Source organism: Glycine max, chromosome 4 (genome assembly GCF_000004515.6).
Source record: "Glycine max cultivar Williams 82 chromosome 4, Glycine_max_v4.0, whole genome shotgun sequence".
Classification (NCBI taxonomy): domain Eukaryota; kingdom Viridiplantae; phylum Streptophyta; class Magnoliopsida; order Fabales; family Fabaceae; genus Glycine; species Glycine max.
Window position 1 is genome coordinate 47,045,497 of NC_016091.4, and position 18,515 is coordinate 47,064,011.

The following is an 18,515-nucleotide window of genomic DNA, read 5'->3' on the forward strand; positions in this document are numbered from 1 at the left end:
GATTGATCAATTCCTGTCTATGATATTTAATCTTCTATTGGTAGGGTGATATCTAAATATCATTATAAGCCCTCGTGGAAGACCGCTGAGCCTGAAATAGGACAATCTCTTAAAACTTTTTCTCATGAAAAAGTAATGTGTAATGCATGCTTGTTTACTTATTTAGATATGGATGAGAACTGCAGATGCACTACGGTGACATAAATTACATAGACTTTTGTTTCATTTGCATCAACCAGTATGTATATTGTAATAATATTGAGGTCCAAATTTTCAATCTTTTTCAAGTCAAGAAAATTTGGTCACACCGTCTGTTTGTGGAGCACATGGTGGGTAAGCTGTCACCAAACACTCCATTTGCTAAATCTGAGGGAGCATGTGCGAGGGCAAGCCATAGCAATTGTTTGACTGCAGCTAGGGAGGGAGCATTAAATCCATACTTAGTAACCAAATCATAAATCATGTCTCAATTTTCTCTGCCAATTTCCTAATTTATTGATTTTTTTTAGTGTATGCATTAATCTAATCAAAGCATATAAGTTACATGGAAATTGAATCTGTATCGTTAGATTAATTTTGTAATGCTTTATTGTGGATCAAAGCCATTGAATTAATTTTTTTTCCTGCATGGAAGATTTTTTTCGAGTTATTCTGGCCGACGCATCTAATCAGTTTATTGTTAATTTGCAGATCATGTGCGTATGGGCTTTTAATATTTTGCACAAAATACACACACGGCATCTTTTTGGCCACATAACCATGTTGCTGATTTGCAATCAGAGATTCAAATGTCCAAGACAGTTTTCGATTTAGAAAAATTTTCTCAATCTTTTTTTGTTTGCCTTTTATTTTTCATGCACGACATTTTATAGTATAGTTTTAAATGATTTTTATTTTCGTCGAGGATTTGAGACCTGATCGAATGAATGATGGGGGAAATGTTAATTTCCATCCAAACTAAAATCATGGAATGATTACACAAATGAGTAAGAAAGAATTAGGTGATATGATTAACTTCAAGTTTTAGTGTCATCATTTTAAAAAGCTCAGTAAATCCCCTCATGCCAAGAGTTTGGATGGAAAAGAAAAGAGGTTTAGTCTCTTAATAATCTTCATTTTATTCTTATTACTTTAAATAATTCTTGAATAAGGGAATTTTTTACTTTTAAAAAATATCATTTCCTTTCTCTTCATTTTAAATAAAACTTTCTAGAGTCATTTGTATGTCGTCGACTACTCTGGCGTTCAGTTGTATTTTGTATCTTCTATTATTCTTCTGCAATTTGATAATTAAATAAGGATGATTTTGGTTGTTTTTTATTTTTATTTTCACTAAAAATTAAAAATGGTGATAAAAATGTGTTTAGTTGGATTTCTGTTTTCATTTCCAGTGAAAATATTTTTCCAAACGAACCACAAACTGAAAATAATACAATCTCGTTTTCAGTTAAAATCAAAAATCTCATTTTGGATAAAATGAAAACGCGGTAAGAAGAAATGTAATTTTAAGCAAATCTAAAAATACATTTTCTTTTGAAAACATATTTTTAATGTTTTTATTTCTTGAAAATAAAAAATAAAAAGTCAAATAAAATATGTTTTCAAAATTTTAATCTTTTAAAAATAAAAACAATTTTAAGAAAATAAAAAATAACAAATGAAAAAAAATGCAAACCAAATATATCCATAAAATTTCTTAAAATGGCTAAATTCTTAATAAAAACCTCTTTCCTAAATATTCTTATGCATGGAAACGTGTGAATTATGACTACTAGGGAGTAAAGACAACGTGCATTTTGCGTAGGTACTTGATAATGGACGGTTTACGAATATACGGCATGTTAATCACGCCCAAAGCTTATGCAGACAATAATCTTTTAGCAATCCATAGTGTCGTACATATTATTATTTTAATTCTAATTACTTATAACTCATTCATATAATAAATTGTTATTTTTTATTTCTCATCTTCCATAATCCATATTCTATTTTCTTATTTCTGTGATTGATATATAACTTTTGTACATTCTTTTTTACAATTCAATTTCTCTTCATGAAAGTAGGTGATCAAGAGGTGGGATTAAATTATAGCTTATGGCCAGAGTTGTCCTTTGGCTTCATGAAGTGCAGCTTCGACCATACTGCCAAAAGGTAGTGGGTAGCATCAATTTTCAATCAGAAAGATGGAAAAAGTCTTTTCCCATATGTTCTTTTTAGAAATATTTTAAATATTCTTCCTTTACCTTTTTCTATTCTATGCAATAAAATGGTCGCTTATTTTAATCTCGACTTCAATAGTGGTGGATGAAATTTCAAGGTAGGGAAAAGGCATCAAATGAAACCCAACGCTACCAAGTTTAGGTGCACATATAAATGTAACGTAGAACATAAATATATATGTTTAAGATTTAATTTATCATGTTATTAATTTTAATAAAGAATTATTTTTTATTTTATTATTATATTTATTATTTTATTAAATTATCAATTTGACAATTTTTTTATTAAAATTATGTATACTTTCAATACAAAATAAATCCTAATTTTTTTTGCTGTTAGGAACATTTTATATAACTATTATGTACATGATTTTAGCCAGATTACCCGAGGATAAATGATATCAACTACATGTGCGCACTTCTAACATGTGAAATAAACACAAAATTCACTTTATTTTTTACTACAAAAATAAACACAGTTTGAGTAGCTTTGTAGGAAGGAATAAGGACAGTAGGGAACTGGTTTAAAGGAATTTGGCTTCTTTAAAATGAGGAAGGATAAAATATTAAATACCAGCCAATTGTTGATGAGAACATCAACTTGATATTTTAACACATTTATGATTATTATTCCAACTAATACTATTTATTTTACTCTTACTTTTGAAGAATCAAACCGTTTCAAAGTTACCTCATCTCCATTGAGAAGATGTAAAAAAATGTATTCCCATCTCAAGCCTGTAAGAATATCAATGCAAATATATATGGTAGGGATTCGGAGTAATATATTTTTATCGTAATTTGGATTGATCATTTTATGGAAATAATGTGTGTAATACAAAACTTAGCATTTAATGATAAAATTTTATTGTAAATTCATTTAATAAAATTATTATTATCAATGCAGTAATATGAACTTAGGTTAGGGTCAAGTGTGCTGTTATAATGCATGCCTTTCGGATGTTATATGGACAGTTATTAATATTATAAGAGAGTAATTAAAATGTTGTACAATGAATAGTTTTTTAACCGGGCAGTGTAACGAAAATTATGTATCACATTTAGGAAATATGAAATATCAATATAATATTGAAATTATGGAATGGTTATTTTTAGTTCTCGTCGAATAATTTATTTGTAACAATACAAGATTAATTTGATATAATTTTTTTTATTAACAGTTGGTTGATTCAAGCCGTGAGAAACAGCAATTTTTGAGGCTTCACGTTAAGTAAATACAAAGTTAAATTTGATAATCAAGCTATAAAGATCTTTTGCCAAATTCTCTTTCTTGGCAAGAGTTGTAACGAAAACAAAAAGGAGCATCGAAATTATCCGCTGGAGCCCTATGATGCATAAAAGACAACATATTTTTCTTAATTCTTTCAATTAGCTTTGACCACTTGCTACCATTACTGTGATTGTTTTTATTAGAATAAATTTTTAATTTGTTGCCGTATCCTTTTTAAAAAAAAAAAAAAAGAATCTCATTAGATCACTCTTTCAAAGATAATAAATAAAATTTGAATTTATTCTTTTATGTTATTATTTTTAATTTTAATAAGGATGAATGTGACGACATTCTAAATTTTTAAGGGACTGAATCAATAATAAAAATATTTAAAAACTAACGTAGCCGCGTACTTATTTTCTTTATTACATTCAAAGAACCATCAATATATTATCAATGTAAAAGACATAATGTTTATGAATGAAAAAAAAAAGAATAATGATGCGTTCACGAATATATCATCAAAAGTTATGCTATCATTGTCTTTAATTTGATGTGTTCCATTATTTTATTGTTATTGCATACTACTAATTGTACGTAATAAAAAAATTTATCGTGAGCTACTCGTAATCTTATTCATAAATTCCCAAAAATCTCTAAATTAGCATAATTAGAATTGAATACTCAAAGATTATAGCTTGAGTGGGGAAAAGAATCAAACTTTTGTTTCAGAGTATCTCTGACTCCGTAAGTAATCTCTGGTTTTCCACCACACTCGTTTGTCTTTGGTTTGCTTTTCCAACGGCTAGTATTGCATGGGTCGCTTCTACAACAAAATTGGTGGCAAGTATAGTGTTCAACACTTTCTTTTATAGATTATGGCATCTTCTTGGAATGTAATGGCATATTTTGCATTAGCTTCCCCACATTTTTTCCCACGCCTCATTTCTTGGTATGCACGTAAAACTTTGGCTATATTTTTGTCTTTAATGTTTATTTAGCAATGTTGCATTTATTTTAGTGAAAATTATACTACTAGTAGTTTAGCACAAGTTTTGGTCCACGAACTTCCAACATCCTGAATTTATTAGAAGATATTAGGGAAATCATGGGGCAGGATCTTCCAACAAGACTTAGCTAATTTTATGAATTTTCCCATAAATTTGTTAAATATAACTACTCCCTATTGTTTTCTATTAAATGAGTTATACCGCATTTAATGATGAAAATGTGTCCGTCCACATATCATCGCTCATAAATAAAATATTTTAACTATAACTATCAGTATTAATTATCTGAAAATTCAAACTTTGTATAACTCTCGTGCCTTTAGAGAGAACAGAGACACACATGCACACTCTCGTATATTTTATTTTAATTATGAGGACACATGCTAGACAACAAGTGATACTATGAAAATAAGATGATAATAACGAGATCTTTTGCATTATTATACTATATCAATATTTATTATGGAGCCATTTTCAAGTTATTGAGCGAAAATGACTTTCACACGCCAATCTTTAATAATAATAATAATAAATAAATAAATAATATGTATTATTTTAATTTTTGATTTTTTTATGGGAAATGTTGTTTCTTTGATATATGGATTTTTATTTAATAGATTAATTTTTTCTAGTAACTAATTTTCTTATATATGGACTCAAAGGATGAATGTCTCGCCATATACTTAAAATCGAGAATCAAATCTCTATTCATGTGTTTAAGATGTAAAATTATTTGTTAATTATGTCACAAATTATATTAAATAAAAAGAATATTAGTATTTCATACATGAATTAATAATCAGTAGTTATGATACAATAGTTAATTATCAATCTGTTAATTGAATAACACAGAGTTTTAGTAATATTAATGGGCTTGAAAATAACATAAAAAAGTTGTTCACCATTTTAATTGGCTGGTTAATATTTAATGGTGTACATGAATGGACAAGAAAGCAAAATCATTCTAAATATATGTGGTCCCGCATTAAAGTTTCCTTTGAATGATTTGGCCACTAACATCATTATTTGTCACATAATTGTAAATATTCGGCCACACAACATCTTAGCCAACTTTCATGATAACATTAGAACATGTAACATGCCAACCAATGAGTAAAAGCTCCCTAAGTTTCTTACTGCTGTACATCAAGCTTCCATGTTTTGATATCTTCAGAGATTTAGACAGTCATGCAGTCCCAATTTTTAATTTCAACACTGTTTATTAAAAATATTAACATAAGTTGAATTGCTATTACTATTTTACTTTAACCTTTTGATTAAACACAACATTTTCTCAATTTCTTTCGAAATATTTACTTTAAGACGACAATATTAAGAATATTTTTGTAAAGGATTTAATATGTATGCTAGTGTAAAACATATTAAATCCTTTACAAAAATATTCTTTATTATTTAAAATAGTTATTATAGAAATCAATTAACTTTATATAAAATCTGCATTTAAATAGCAATATAAAAACATTACATTATAGTATATTATATTATTTATCTTTATTAAATGGTCAGATATTATGCTATAATGGGTGATAATTAGTTTCGTTTATACTTCTTTAACTCCATTTATTTTTGTTTTTTTAATTGTATTTGATCTCATTTTCAGTGAGATGACTTTTTATTTGGTGATAAAAAATAATAAAGCATGGAAAAATTAGTATATCACATTCACAGCATGCAACAAAACTCAACAGTCTTATATTTTTTTAATTAATTATTATAATATGTTGAACAAAAATGATTCAAAACACAAGTTTTCATAAGAATTTCCAATTTATTTGGTAGTAAATGTCTTGATGAGAGGTTATTTTTATATTTATTCCTCAAGTCAAATGAACAGAAATTGTACCCAATGGTTGGTAAAAAAAAATGTTCAAATTTTAATAATAATTCAAATTTGTGAATGAAAAAATATAATTAAAATAAGAAAATTTTATTAAAGATAACTAATTAAATTTTTTAATAAATATTAATTATTAATAAAGTTAATAAATACTCTACAATAATAAAATGTTTAAAAAAATAATAATACATATAAGATGTATTAGTATTAGTAAACTAAGATGAAAAAAGAAAAACATTTACATCCATTAACTCAGTTATCAAATTAGAACACAGAATGGAGTCTGAATTTTGACTGTGAAGAAGGAATCAACTTCTGTTCTGTTCTGTTCCGCATTGCAATGCAAAGCAGTCTTTTTCAAAGGATGGACTCTGCAGCAGTACAGTGTACAGTACCTGCATGCGTCTTGCCACATCCAATCAGAACCACACTGATGACTCAGCATTCGCCACGTCAGCGTGGTGGGTCCACCAAGCGATGATTAACGCGGCTAGATGGAATCACGGTCGGCACAACCAACGGTCCACAACCGAAGCCATAATCCCTCACTCCCCCGCGAATCACCGGAACATTCATTCCCCTTAGACACCACGGTTCTCTCTCGCCATTCCCAAGATAAAGCAACCAACACCAAAGAGAGAGAGAGAGAGAACAAACTCACACACACACAAAGTGACTCTTCCGATGAAGTTAATCGGCGACGGTGCCGGTGGCCGGAAAGTTCTCGTCGGCGTTAAATTAGATCCTCGCAGCCGCGAATTGCTGACGTGGGCTCTCGTCAAGGTCGCCGAGCCCGGCGACCTCGTCATTGCTCTTCACGTCCTTGACACCATCACTGGTTCATTTCTCTCTCTAACGGTTTTTTTTTTCTTACTCTCAATAATCTGAATCATTACTATTTTTTTGTTGTTATTACAGAGGGAACGGCGTCGCTGTTATCTCTTGTGAAGACATTCGATTCCGTTCTCGCCGTCTACGAAGGTTTCTGCAACCTGAAACAGGTTCCTTTTTCGTTTTTCGCCGTTATTTTTTTTCCGTTTCGAGCCACGCGAAATGAATGAGCCAGCCGTTACTGCGTTTTCCATTTCCAAAATCTGTAACGGTTTTTGTTTCCCATTCAGGTTGGGCTGAGGCTTAAAGTGTGTCGCGGTGACTCGGTTCGGAAGGCCTTGGTGCAAGAGGCGAAGGCGTTTGGCGTTTCCACCGTGATTTTGGGAACTTCGAAATCTCATCACACTATTCGGTCTTCCGCGTGGGTTGCAAAGTACTGCGCGAAGAAATTGCCCAAGTGTATCTCTGTCTTCTCCGTTGATAATGGCAAAATCGCGTTCCGGAGAGAAGCTAATGGAAATTGCAGTGATCGAGGTTTTGCTTTATTCCTTCCATTTCTGCGTTTGTTTTACTTAGGACGTTGTTGTTGTTCAATAACATGCTTTTTTAGTGAAATGTGTTTTACTTTTTTAGTTAGGTTAGAAAAAGAAAATTGAGAATGATAGAGTTTTACTGTTGTGGCAGAGAAATTGTGTGAAGGATCGAGTTTGTCGTCAAAATCATTGGTGGTTTATACAAATAAGAATATGAAGAGTTGTGGAAGTTGTGAATTGCAAGAGTGTTCTGGAAATGAGTTTGAGCAAGGGTTGTGTGGGGATGTTGAGAAGGAGAATCCGCTTGCTTTGGTTCCGTTTAAGAAGCTTGATGATGCTCCTTGTTTTTCGGTTTTGGTGGATAACTCGAAGCATAAACCTGGTTGGTCACTGCTTCGTCACGTGTTTCATCACAAGAAGCATACCCATAAGTCTTCTATGAAGAATACGTTTGTTTTTCAAAGGGCATTGCGGCAGCCGAATTGTCATTCTTCTGCTGTGGTCCATCCTGATCATAAACAAATTAGTATTGAGCAGATTGATGATTCCCCCCTTGATGGGGTGAGTGGTGCCATTGTACCATTTGAATCTACTACAACTACTATCTTTACTCTTCCCTCCATTTGCAGTGATTTGAGTAGCCTTCCCGAAGAATTGTTGGTATTACAAGAAAAGTACACGTCCTCGTGCCGATTATATAGTTTGCAGGAACTTGTATCTGCGACCTCCAACTTTGTATCTGGTTAGCTTTCACCATTTTAACTTTTGTTTCCTAGTTTTTGTTCTGGTTGCTTGCTTGGGGTATGTTCTGATAAGTTTTTTTCATTTGTGTTTTCAGAAAATTTGGTTGGCAAAGGTGGCTGTAGTTATGTTTACAGAGGATGTCTTCCAGATGGCAAGGAATTGGCTGTGAAAATTTTGAAGCCATCTGAAAACGTGATAAAGGAGTTTGTTCAGGAAATTGAGATCATTACAACTTTGCGCCACAAGAACATAATATCTATTTCTGGCTTTTGTTTAGAGGGCAACCATTTGCTACTAGTGTATGATTTTTTATCAAGGGGAAGCCTAGAAGAAAACCTTCATGGTAGATGTTTATTTGGCTTTGTTTGCTAGCGATTGCATAAAAACCTTTTCATTCTCTAATTTGTCTTTCTTACTTGTACTTTCTGGCAAAGGCAACAAGGTGGACTGTAGTGCATTTGGTTGGCAAGAAAGGTACAAGGTGGCCGTGGGTGTAGCTGAGGCATTGGATTATCTGCATAATGGCTGTGCTCAGGCTGTGATCCATAGGGATGTGAAATCTTCTAATATCCTTCTTGCAGATGATTTTGAGCCTCAGGTATTGTAATATATTTTCTTCCCTTGCTCAGTTAGGTGATGACATTGTTACGGTTTGAAACCTTTTCCACTTGATTTCAGTTATACTTAAATCCTTGTGCTTATTTATCAGCTTTCAGATTTTGGACTGGCTAGTTGGGGTTCATCTTCTTCCCATATTACTTGTACTGATGTGGCCGGAACTTTTGGGTGAGTAGCATCCCTAGTGTTCTCCTCCTTTGGCTTGTTTACCTTTACTTTTGATTTGTTCTGAACAAGTTTTATCTGGCAGATACCTCGCACCTGAGTACTTTATGCATGGTAGAGTGACTGATAAAATTGACGTATATTCTTTTGGTGTTGTACTCCTCGAGCTTCTCTCAAATAGGAAGCCCATTAACAATGAATCTCCAAAGGGCCAGGAGAGCCTTGTTATGTGGGTAAGTTTTTTTCTCACTTATAATGAATTCAGCATCTAAGATTGTTACAACAATGTATTTAAATAAATGAAACGTGTACAAGTACAAGGACTGAACATCCTGCATATACTACTATATCCTATGAATTGGACTTAAATGAGATTAATGACAATATCCAGGCAACACCAATTTTGGAAGGTGGGAAGTTTTCCCAGTTGCTTGATCCAAGCCTGGGCAGTGAATACAACACTTGCCAGATCAAGAGAATGATTTTGGCCGCTACTCTCTGCATTAGACGCATTCCTAGATTGCGGCCTCAAATCAACCTTGTAAGCCTTTTGCCTGTGCAAATGTGCTCCATTCCATTTGTTCTTCCTTTTATGTCCTTTTGAATATCAGTCATCTTTTTTCAATGATACAGATATTGAAACTTCTGCATGGTGATGAGGAGGTGATAAGATGGGCAGAACAAGAAGTTAATGCTCCACAGGAACTTGATGGATGTGATGAGGAACCAGTTCCAACTAACATTCAGTCCCACCTGAACCTTGCTTTACTAGACTTGGAGGATGATACGGTTTCTATCAGTAGCACTGAGCAGAGTGTCTCTCTGGAGGACTATTTGCAAGGAAGATGGAGTCGCTCTTCAAGTTTTGACTAACCAGTTCATGTTGAAGCCACAATGGAATCAAATGTTTGTTTCATAATTGTTTTTGTTTCTCTTAGGTTAGATTTTCAAATTCTGCAGTAGTGCAGATTGGGTCTTGGAAGAGAGGTCCAACGGCAAAAAGTTCAGCCCCCCCTCCTTGACTTTGTAGCTTGTCTCAATGTGTATTCTGGAAAGCTTTTAGCTGTAGAAAACTCATGTTGGTGAGCGTTTGGGCTTTTTGGAGCAAATTCTAACGGGCTAATTGTGTAAAATTTGACAAAACAATGAAGAGTACATATATTCCACTATGAGAGAAACGGCCACTTGCTTATTAGGTGCCTGGTGTCACATCGTCACATCCAAAGTCCACATAAAGTGTCGTCTCGTCGACGTTAAGACACGGCATGTGCTTTTTTTTTTTAATCTTTTTTTCTTATAACTATTTTGCATGTTTTCTCTGAGAGGGTGTTTGGATAGGGTAATTTAATTAGGTAATATATTTTTTATAGGAAATTAAATTCTTTTTTATTAAAATTAAATGTTTAGATATTTTAGTAAAATAAATTCAAAATTTTAGAATTTTAAGAGGAATTTTAGTTAGTTGAAAGAATAGAATTTTAAATTCTATCTTCAAGAGATTGAATTTCAAATTCTCTCTTTTACTTCCTCTTCTCTCTTTTCTCTTGAACTTTTCTCTTCTCTTGCGGAAGCCACGACTCCACGAGCTCTCCAATGGAATCACAAGCCCAAGTTCTCCGACACCACCCCTTGCGTTGTCGTCATCACCTCCGGCAAGGGTGGCGTGGGCAAGACCACCACCATCGCCAACATTGGCCTCTTCCTCGCCCGTCTCGGCTTCTCCGTGGTCGCCATCGACGCTGATGTTGACCTTCGCAACCTCGACCTCCTCTTCGGCCTTGAGAATCGCATCAACTACACCGTGATTGAGATCCTCAATGGCGACTGTCGCCTCGACTAAGCCCCCGTCCGTGACAAGTGCTGGTCCAACTTCGAACTCCTCTGCATCTCCAAACCCCACTCCAAACTTCCCCTCAGATTCGACGGCAAGGCCCTTACCTGGCTCGTGGATGCGCTGAAAGCATGTTCACAGGGCTGCCCTGACTTCATCCTCATCAACTGCCCTGCTGGCACTGACGCCGGCCTCATCACTGCCATCACGCCAGCCAACGAGGCCGACCTCATATCCGAACGACAACAACAACAAGTGTAGGATGAAGATGAGGGATCTGCGAAGCATGACGGGTGCAATTGTTGCACTGTGGATCAGAATCCACGATGACGAAACCTTTAGGATCGAATCATAACAATGTTCCGTGTGCGTGGCACAGGCTTCACTTTAGGTGGAGATATTACTCAAATCAAGTCAATGGTGGTATCCAAACACATAATTTTAAAAATAAAAGAATTTAAATTGAAGTATTTAAACTTCTCAAAATTTAAAATTTTTTAGAATTTTAAATTGTCTCATCCAAACACATTCTTAAGAATTTTGATGTTGTTATTGTAGATGCAAATATACAAGTAGTATGTGTATAAAGCGATACACATATAAGGTACGTTTCGTTTATTATCGAAGGTCAAAATTTCTAAACCAAACACACTTTTTCCGTTGAAAGTCTATACATTTCTCCTCCATGTGCTTGTGTATAACATTGTATATTAAAGGATAGATGTGTAGGCTTTTTGAGTAAGTACAGCTACAAAGCTTTTAACCCTTTATCCCTAAATCAGCTGGCAATTTATAGACCAAATTACTAATAACCACCATTCAGTCGTCCTTAGTTACAAGAGATATTACACATTGTTATAAAGAAAAAGGTATTACACATTTTCGTCAGTTACTAAATACAAAAATAACCTTCAAAAAGTATTGTTATATAAAAATAAAAACTATAAAAAGTACATGTAGCAGCTATTAGCTCCTTCTTCAGTTTTAGGCTTCGTGTGATTAGCAGCATTTAGTCTGGTATAATTCAATGGCGTGACTTAACTGCCAACTGCCATGAACCTAAGAATCGGCATGTATTTATTACTTTAACTAAGTTTATTTTCTAAAGATTTAATCCCAACTGCATAATAAGTAGTTTTGATGACTTTAGGAGCGAAAATGCAACATGGTTGTAAGATTCAATTTGCCTGCAAGTTCAAAGAACAATGTCTTCATGAATAGGTTTGTTGAAACAATCCTGGTAGGAGCAGGATTCTATGCAATGGACACCAATAACAAAATAGGTGTTAAATTTTCCAAATAAATGTAAACCATGATACCACTATATTTAATTGGTCTTGTATATAGACGTTTATCACTTATGAAAAAATTGACAAATAATAACATAGAGCATATTATGTTGGTCTAATTTCTATCACTTGAATGATATTTTGCTATAAGTCCTTGAAAATATAAACTAGTGGCAACAATGATAGTGGGTAATGTTAGATAGATCAACCAATGATCATGGCATAACACAAGGAAGCATGGTTGTAAGGAAATAAACAAGTTTGAGATCACATTCAATAAAGAAATCAAGAGGATAATGCAGTCACACAAATGAAAAGAACGCAAATAGAATGAATAACAATTCAACCTTAATCTTTTGAGATATCCATAGGCCAACATATTGGAAAAGCTTGTTTCTAGAAGCATTTTGTTTGCTCATGGATTGCACACTCTCATAAACAAGTTCCTCCTGCTTCTTCAGTAATCACATAGGTCAAATTGTTGCACATAATTAAGTTGGCCTCAATTTATGAATATGCTATATTATGTACAATTACCATGATCAATTTTGTATATGTCAATCTCAAAAAATGATGGTTAACCAATTACTAAGTTTAATTAATAATCTTTATATGAAAAGTTAATAATATGTCTAAAACTAAAATTTAAGCTACATATGAACCTAACACATTATTAGCCTTGAAAAATCATATATGAATTGAGTTCTCCGTTGACATCAAAATTAACATTGTTTCTCTTAAAAAATTAAGACAAATATTAAAATTCTGTTGTGCTGAATATAAAGTCTCAAATCATTTTTTCTTAAACCATGTGAGTATAGCATGTTGTCCAACATTTGAATTATGCTAAGAGGACTTCTAGATTGTTAGACCAAGTTAAAACTAGCGGCCCCAACAAACTAGGTGGTTAACAAAAATGAAGATGAAAGTTTTTCATCAAGTTAACACTTAACAACAATGTGATGTGGAGGATAAAATTCAAGCTTTCAGAAAAAGCATTAAGAACTTATTGACTATTGATCACTAGGGACCAAACACTTAAGTAATAAGACTTTGAATATCATTATCTTGTGACATGAAACAAACCTACTACTAATGGTCTTTTTACACTGATAATCTAGATCAAGCACGAGTGTAGCACAACTAACACAAGCTGAACCTAAAAACACTCTTAATATAACAAGAGCCCCTTAGTCCCCAAATTCTCTTTCTCACACACGCACATAGCAAAACCCTTTAGTTCCCAAATTAATTTGTTGCAGAGTAATTCAAAGTGTTAACTAATGTATGGTTTGTGGTTACCTCTGTTAGGTATATGGTTAACTACAATTTTTCTGATAAATGATTAACATTATTTGTTAGAGTGATTAACTTACTAGTTTCTGATATGCAACTTGATATATGTGACTTGTGTATAAATATCCATGTGTAACACAATGAACACAAGTGACTAAATGATCAATGAGATTTTCTACCATTCCTCTCATTTTCTCTCTAGAATGTGTGTGTGCTCTTCCCCTCAACTCCAACACAATTCTTTTCCCGTACAAACATAGGACTCTTCCCAAATAGACAAACATGTCAGAAAAACAACAACCAAAGAGAAAATGAATGATAAACAAGAAACAAACAAAAGTCAAACTTGCAAAGGAAGTTATTTAATCATTCACCATGTTGGAAATCAAACACAAAAGTGAGTAGAGAAAGTCGATTTTGGGAGTGGAGATTGAAATGCATAAAGTAGAGGAAAATAAATGTTCCACCCTAAATGAGCCAAATCTCCATTTTCATTTGAAAATTTTATTTTGTTTTTTCTTTTTTATTAAATATTAAATAATAAAATGGTATATTTTATGCCATGTAAGTGGGTGTTGGATGAATGGTTTTACTGTTAAACGGTCTCTCTATCATTACTCTTTCAAGTTAGTCTAAAGCCTTCATTGTAAGCCTAACACCTAATTTAGTTGTTATAAAAAGGACTGAAAGGATTATTACTTTTACCATAAAATTCATACTACATCATAAGGTTATTTTGCATTAGAATAATTTAAGGATTGTTAACAAAATATTCTCTAATACACTCTTTGTAATACATTATATTATTAGTTAAATTTATTAAAAATTATAAAGTTAGGAGAGAAACTCATTAAATGAAATAAGTGCCATGAAAAAAAATTATTTCAATAAATTCTAGCCATTAGTAAAGTGTGTTCAAAAGTATTAAAAATGATATTATTACTAGCATTTCTATAGGACTAAAGAAGATAAAGCCCTGACTCTCATAAGTCACTTCTTGGAATCTCCTTTGGCGCATTTTTAAAGTTAGTTAGTTTAAAGCCTTCTTTATAACATCACCGCTATCTTTTCCATCCCGTTCTTCAAATTCGATAAAAATCCTTGATTTAAATCTTAAGGATTTGTTTTCTTGATTGAATAGGCTAGTTTGCTCAGTGTCTGACCATGAATGCACAAATCAACAAGTAGCAAAGGTTTTTACTTCCTTTTATTTACTCTGAAATCTTTTTAGAGTTTCATCTTTCGATTCCTTACAAAGTTGCTCTTGGCCTCTATTCAATCAAACATGCACAATTGTGATCAATTAAACCTTTGACCTCTGAATTAGTCCAAATTAAACTCTAGAGTTCGATGAGGGTTGATGTGTGCTGAGTCCAATAGTAATAACAATAGGACCTGAAGTTGTTCTTAAATCAACGTTTGGCGTATCTTCTTCGAGGGCTACATTTAGATTGCCACAAATATCGTGGTGCATACATCAACATTTGTTCAATCAATTTTGGGCATCTTCTTCAAGACTCAAGTCCTCCTAAAATTTCCCCTGACAAATTATACCAACATATTTTTTAATTACAAATTATCATTTGACAATACCTATTATATTTTGGATATAACAACAATGATGTAACTATTTTAAATGATTAAACAAAAAAGGTAATATTAAAAATAGTATTAAAAAATATGAATGCATTAAATCAAAATTAAATTCTATTAATTTTTTATTATTGTATTTTTAAAGTTCAACTCATTAAAGTAATTGCTTAAATTATAATGTATCATAAAAGTTTTCTTTTATTATGAACATATATATGTATTCACAGCCTCACACGTAAGATCTTACTGGAGAATACTAAATATGTATTGCCTAAATCAATCGTCCATTCAATAATTATATTATAAAAGTTGAATCATCAATTCCTAAAAAAAAAATTGAAACATAAAAAGGCAGTTATTTGTATTTTTTATATTAATTTGCAATAATTCTTGATGATCCATCAAGGCATTTTATTTTATGATCCATCAAGACTTGTCATACACTTCATAGTTTGTCATTATTATTCTTAAATTAAATATACTTTAATAATCCATACCACCATATGTTACTCAATTAATTTACAACAGACTCCGTCAAACATGCATCAAATTCAAACCAACTCAAACCCTTAACACGTACAATCCACCATAAACGGAGCTCGCTTTCTCTTTCTCTCTTTCCCTCTCTGTGTGCGTGTTAATTTGTTTTTCCATTAAGCACATTTTAGGAGAACAACTTCTGAACAAATATTCCAATTTTGATGCCTTTTCACAGCTCATACATACATCAAAAACAAGAAATCTGAAAATTTAGCCCATCTCCAAACAGAACCTCACCCTTATCATATCTCAATCTCCTTACATAAAAAAAAATAAAAATTAAACCCATTGGTTAACATTAAAAATGAAGGATGATAAAGAAGAAACATTGATGTGGGCATCACATATTTGATCACATTCCGAAACACAAATGCCTTTGGCGCCTGATCCGAGTTATGGGCGCAGCTTCATATGGATCACCGCGTGTTTCTTGTTCATCTGCGTCCTGGCTGGAGGAGGGTGCCTTGTGGAATACATGGTTTTTCCCGAGTCAGAAGTTCCACCTTGGATGCCCCTTCTAGGGTTCACGTTGATTTGTCTACCCTGGGCTTTTTGGCTTCTCACATTCTTGTACCGAGTTCTCTCGCGGTGTTGTGGATGTAGATTTGGGTTTGGAGGTGGCTGTGGCGGTGACGGTGGCCGTGATGGTGCAAGTGCACCTAGGGATGCAAATGTGGAAGCAAATAATAATGGTATAAATAGGACGTTATCTCTTGCTTCACATCAGAGTCAAATGCCATTGGCAAAGTCAATGGCCTAGTCAGCCCTTTATCAAATTGGAATTTGATTCTACTTTTGGTGGGTTTGTTCTTTCAATTCAAAATTAATTTGCTCTTGCAATCACCCACTTCTTTTCCTATTATACTAGAAGCAATATCCCCAGTCCTCACCAATCTTCATGCATGGATATACCCCCATTATGTACAACAATGCAAGAATGAATAATATTGAAGATAGACGTGATATATTTTCATTGAGTTGAATTGAAACATCTCTCTTTCTCTTCCAGATTTTGTTTGTTTGTTTATATAAATTAAATTTGAAAAAAAAAATCATTGGCCTCAGATTTTGTAGTATTTTTTTATTCATTTTTTGTTTTTTCACTCCCTTCTGAGATTTGCCAATAAACTAAGCAGATACGTATTTCCTTACGCACCCAAGTTTATGGACAACGTTTTACAAACCCCATTACATATGTGAGAAACAAACAAATGGATTTGTGGTTACATGACTTTTCGTGAGTTCATAATTATTTCATAAATAGAGACGTACATGTGCACGTTTTTGTGCCATTGATCCCTGAATCGGGAAATTAATGAAAAAAACGGCTTAACTAAAAATATATTTGTAGACAATTATTATTAATTATATATTAATTTCAATTTTTTTGGTACAAATTATATATTTCAGTTAATTACATATATGTATATCTACAAAAATTGCATATTGAGTAATCAATATTTATTTTTTTGTAATTTTTACCTTTTGAATAAAATTACTATAAACATATTTTTCAGAAAATCAATTAATTTAGATTAATTTAAATTATGATTTGTTAGATCAAATTTTAATATATTAATATGAACTAAAAAAATTAAGTATATTAATAGAAAATTAATATAAATTTAATTTAACAGTATTTTGATAATAATAATAATAATAATAATAATAATAAAAGTCTAACCATATATGAATAACAATTTAAATTCCAATTATATCTAGTATATGCATTTATAATTAAATGCATATACTATTTGAATTGTTTCGTTTAATTGCTTCATTACACTAATTAAATTCAATGTACACAGTAAATTGTACTGATTATGGAAATATGGAAATGAATGTTACTTTTATAATTAAGATTAAGATAATATTTTTTTATGATAAGATTAACATAAGATTTTTAATTTTTATTAACGGTAAATAAAGATAAATAAATCAGTAATGGAACCTATTTTTCAGCGGTTAATTCTACACAAATTGCTAACAAAAATATGTTTGAAATTTTAAATAACTCAGATGCACGCATGCGCGCTCTTAAGAAAATTATAACCTATCATGCCATTTTGACAGAATCACGCCATTCATTAAATATATCTTTTATGTAAATTAATTTAATCTTAGTTTGTTGAAATTATTTTATATATATTACAAATTTTAGTATTTTAATATTTCTTACATAATTAAATTATAGATTTTACTTTTTAGTTTATATTTTTTTAATAATTTTAACTTAAAGGAACTTTAATAATTACTCTATACTATCTATTCACTTAAATACAATTTGTTATATTACTAAATTAATTCTTTAATGCAGTAAAAATATTAATTATTTAATATTTTATATTTCTAATCTAAATTAATTTATTTATTTCTTTTATTTTCTGGTTACAACTTACAACAAAATCAGTAACAAAATCACCTATTTTTTTTATCAAAACAGTTTTTTAAAAAAGTTATACACCTTTAGTTAATAAATAAAGCTCCCTGCATTAATATACTACATTTCTTTTTAAATTAATGTTGTGCGAAAAGAATATCACCAATGAATATGTGTGCTACTAACAAAACTGATTTTTTTTTGTTAATAAAAAATAAAACAAACAAAAGGAAATTACAATTTCAAGATGAACAACTTAAGAGGATCTCCGATCGGAGGTATTTTGTGGGATTCTTAGATTAAAGAATCATTTCTTTCGTGTTGGAGCAAGTTGACTGACACTTCATGTTTCTTCTATGAAAGATGTGTTCCTTATA

The 18,515-nt window shown here is 31.9% G+C and overlaps 2 protein-coding genes across 2 annotated transcripts; both read left to right on the forward strand.

Moving 5' to 3' along the window:
• Positions 1–6,834: 6,834 nt before the first annotated feature.
• LOC100815722 (probable receptor-like serine/threonine-protein kinase At5g57670) lies at positions 6,835–10,404 on the forward strand. The gene is made up of 10 exons (XM_006578718.4): positions 6,835–7,156; positions 7,237–7,319; positions 7,440–7,683; positions 7,834–8,424; positions 8,521–8,769; positions 8,861–9,024; positions 9,136–9,212; positions 9,295–9,442; positions 9,601–9,750; positions 9,843–10,404. Exons 1-10 carry the CDS (start codon positions 7,003–7,005, stop codon positions 10,080–10,082), a joined length of 2,100 nt encoding a protein of 699 aa, XP_006578781.1. The 5' UTR covers positions 6,835–7,002; the 3' UTR covers positions 10,083–10,404.
• Positions 10,405–15,884: 5,480 nt separating this feature from the next.
• On the forward strand, positions 15,885–16,737 carry LOC100305801 (uncharacterized). The gene has a single exon (NM_001249951.2). The coding sequence runs from the start codon at positions 16,129–16,131 to the stop codon at positions 16,516–16,518; it is 390 nt and encodes a 129-aa protein (NP_001236880.2). The 5' UTR covers positions 15,885–16,128; the 3' UTR covers positions 16,519–16,737.
• The last annotated feature ends 1,778 nt before the right edge of the window (positions 16,738–18,515 follow it).

What these genes read in the sequence shown, in the direction of transcription:
- LOC100305801 (NM_001249951.2), top strand. Translation starts at nt 16,129, where the DNA reads ATGCCTTTGGCGCCTGATCCGAGTTATGGGCGCAGCTTCATATGGATC.
- LOC100815722 (XM_006578718.4), top strand. Translation starts at nt 7,003, where the DNA reads ATGAAGTTAATCGGCGACGGTGCCGGTGGCCGGAAAGTTCTCGTCGGC. An exon ending in GTTTCTGCAACCTGAAACAG is followed by an intron (nt 7,320 to 7,439) that starts GTTCCTTTTTCG and finishes TTTCCCATTCAG; the next exon opens with GTTGGGCTGAGGCTTAAAGT. An exon ending in AGGAGAGCCTTGTTATGTGG is followed by an intron (nt 9,443 to 9,600) that starts GTAAGTTTTTTT and finishes GACAATATCCAG; the next exon opens with GCAACACCAATTTTGGAAGG.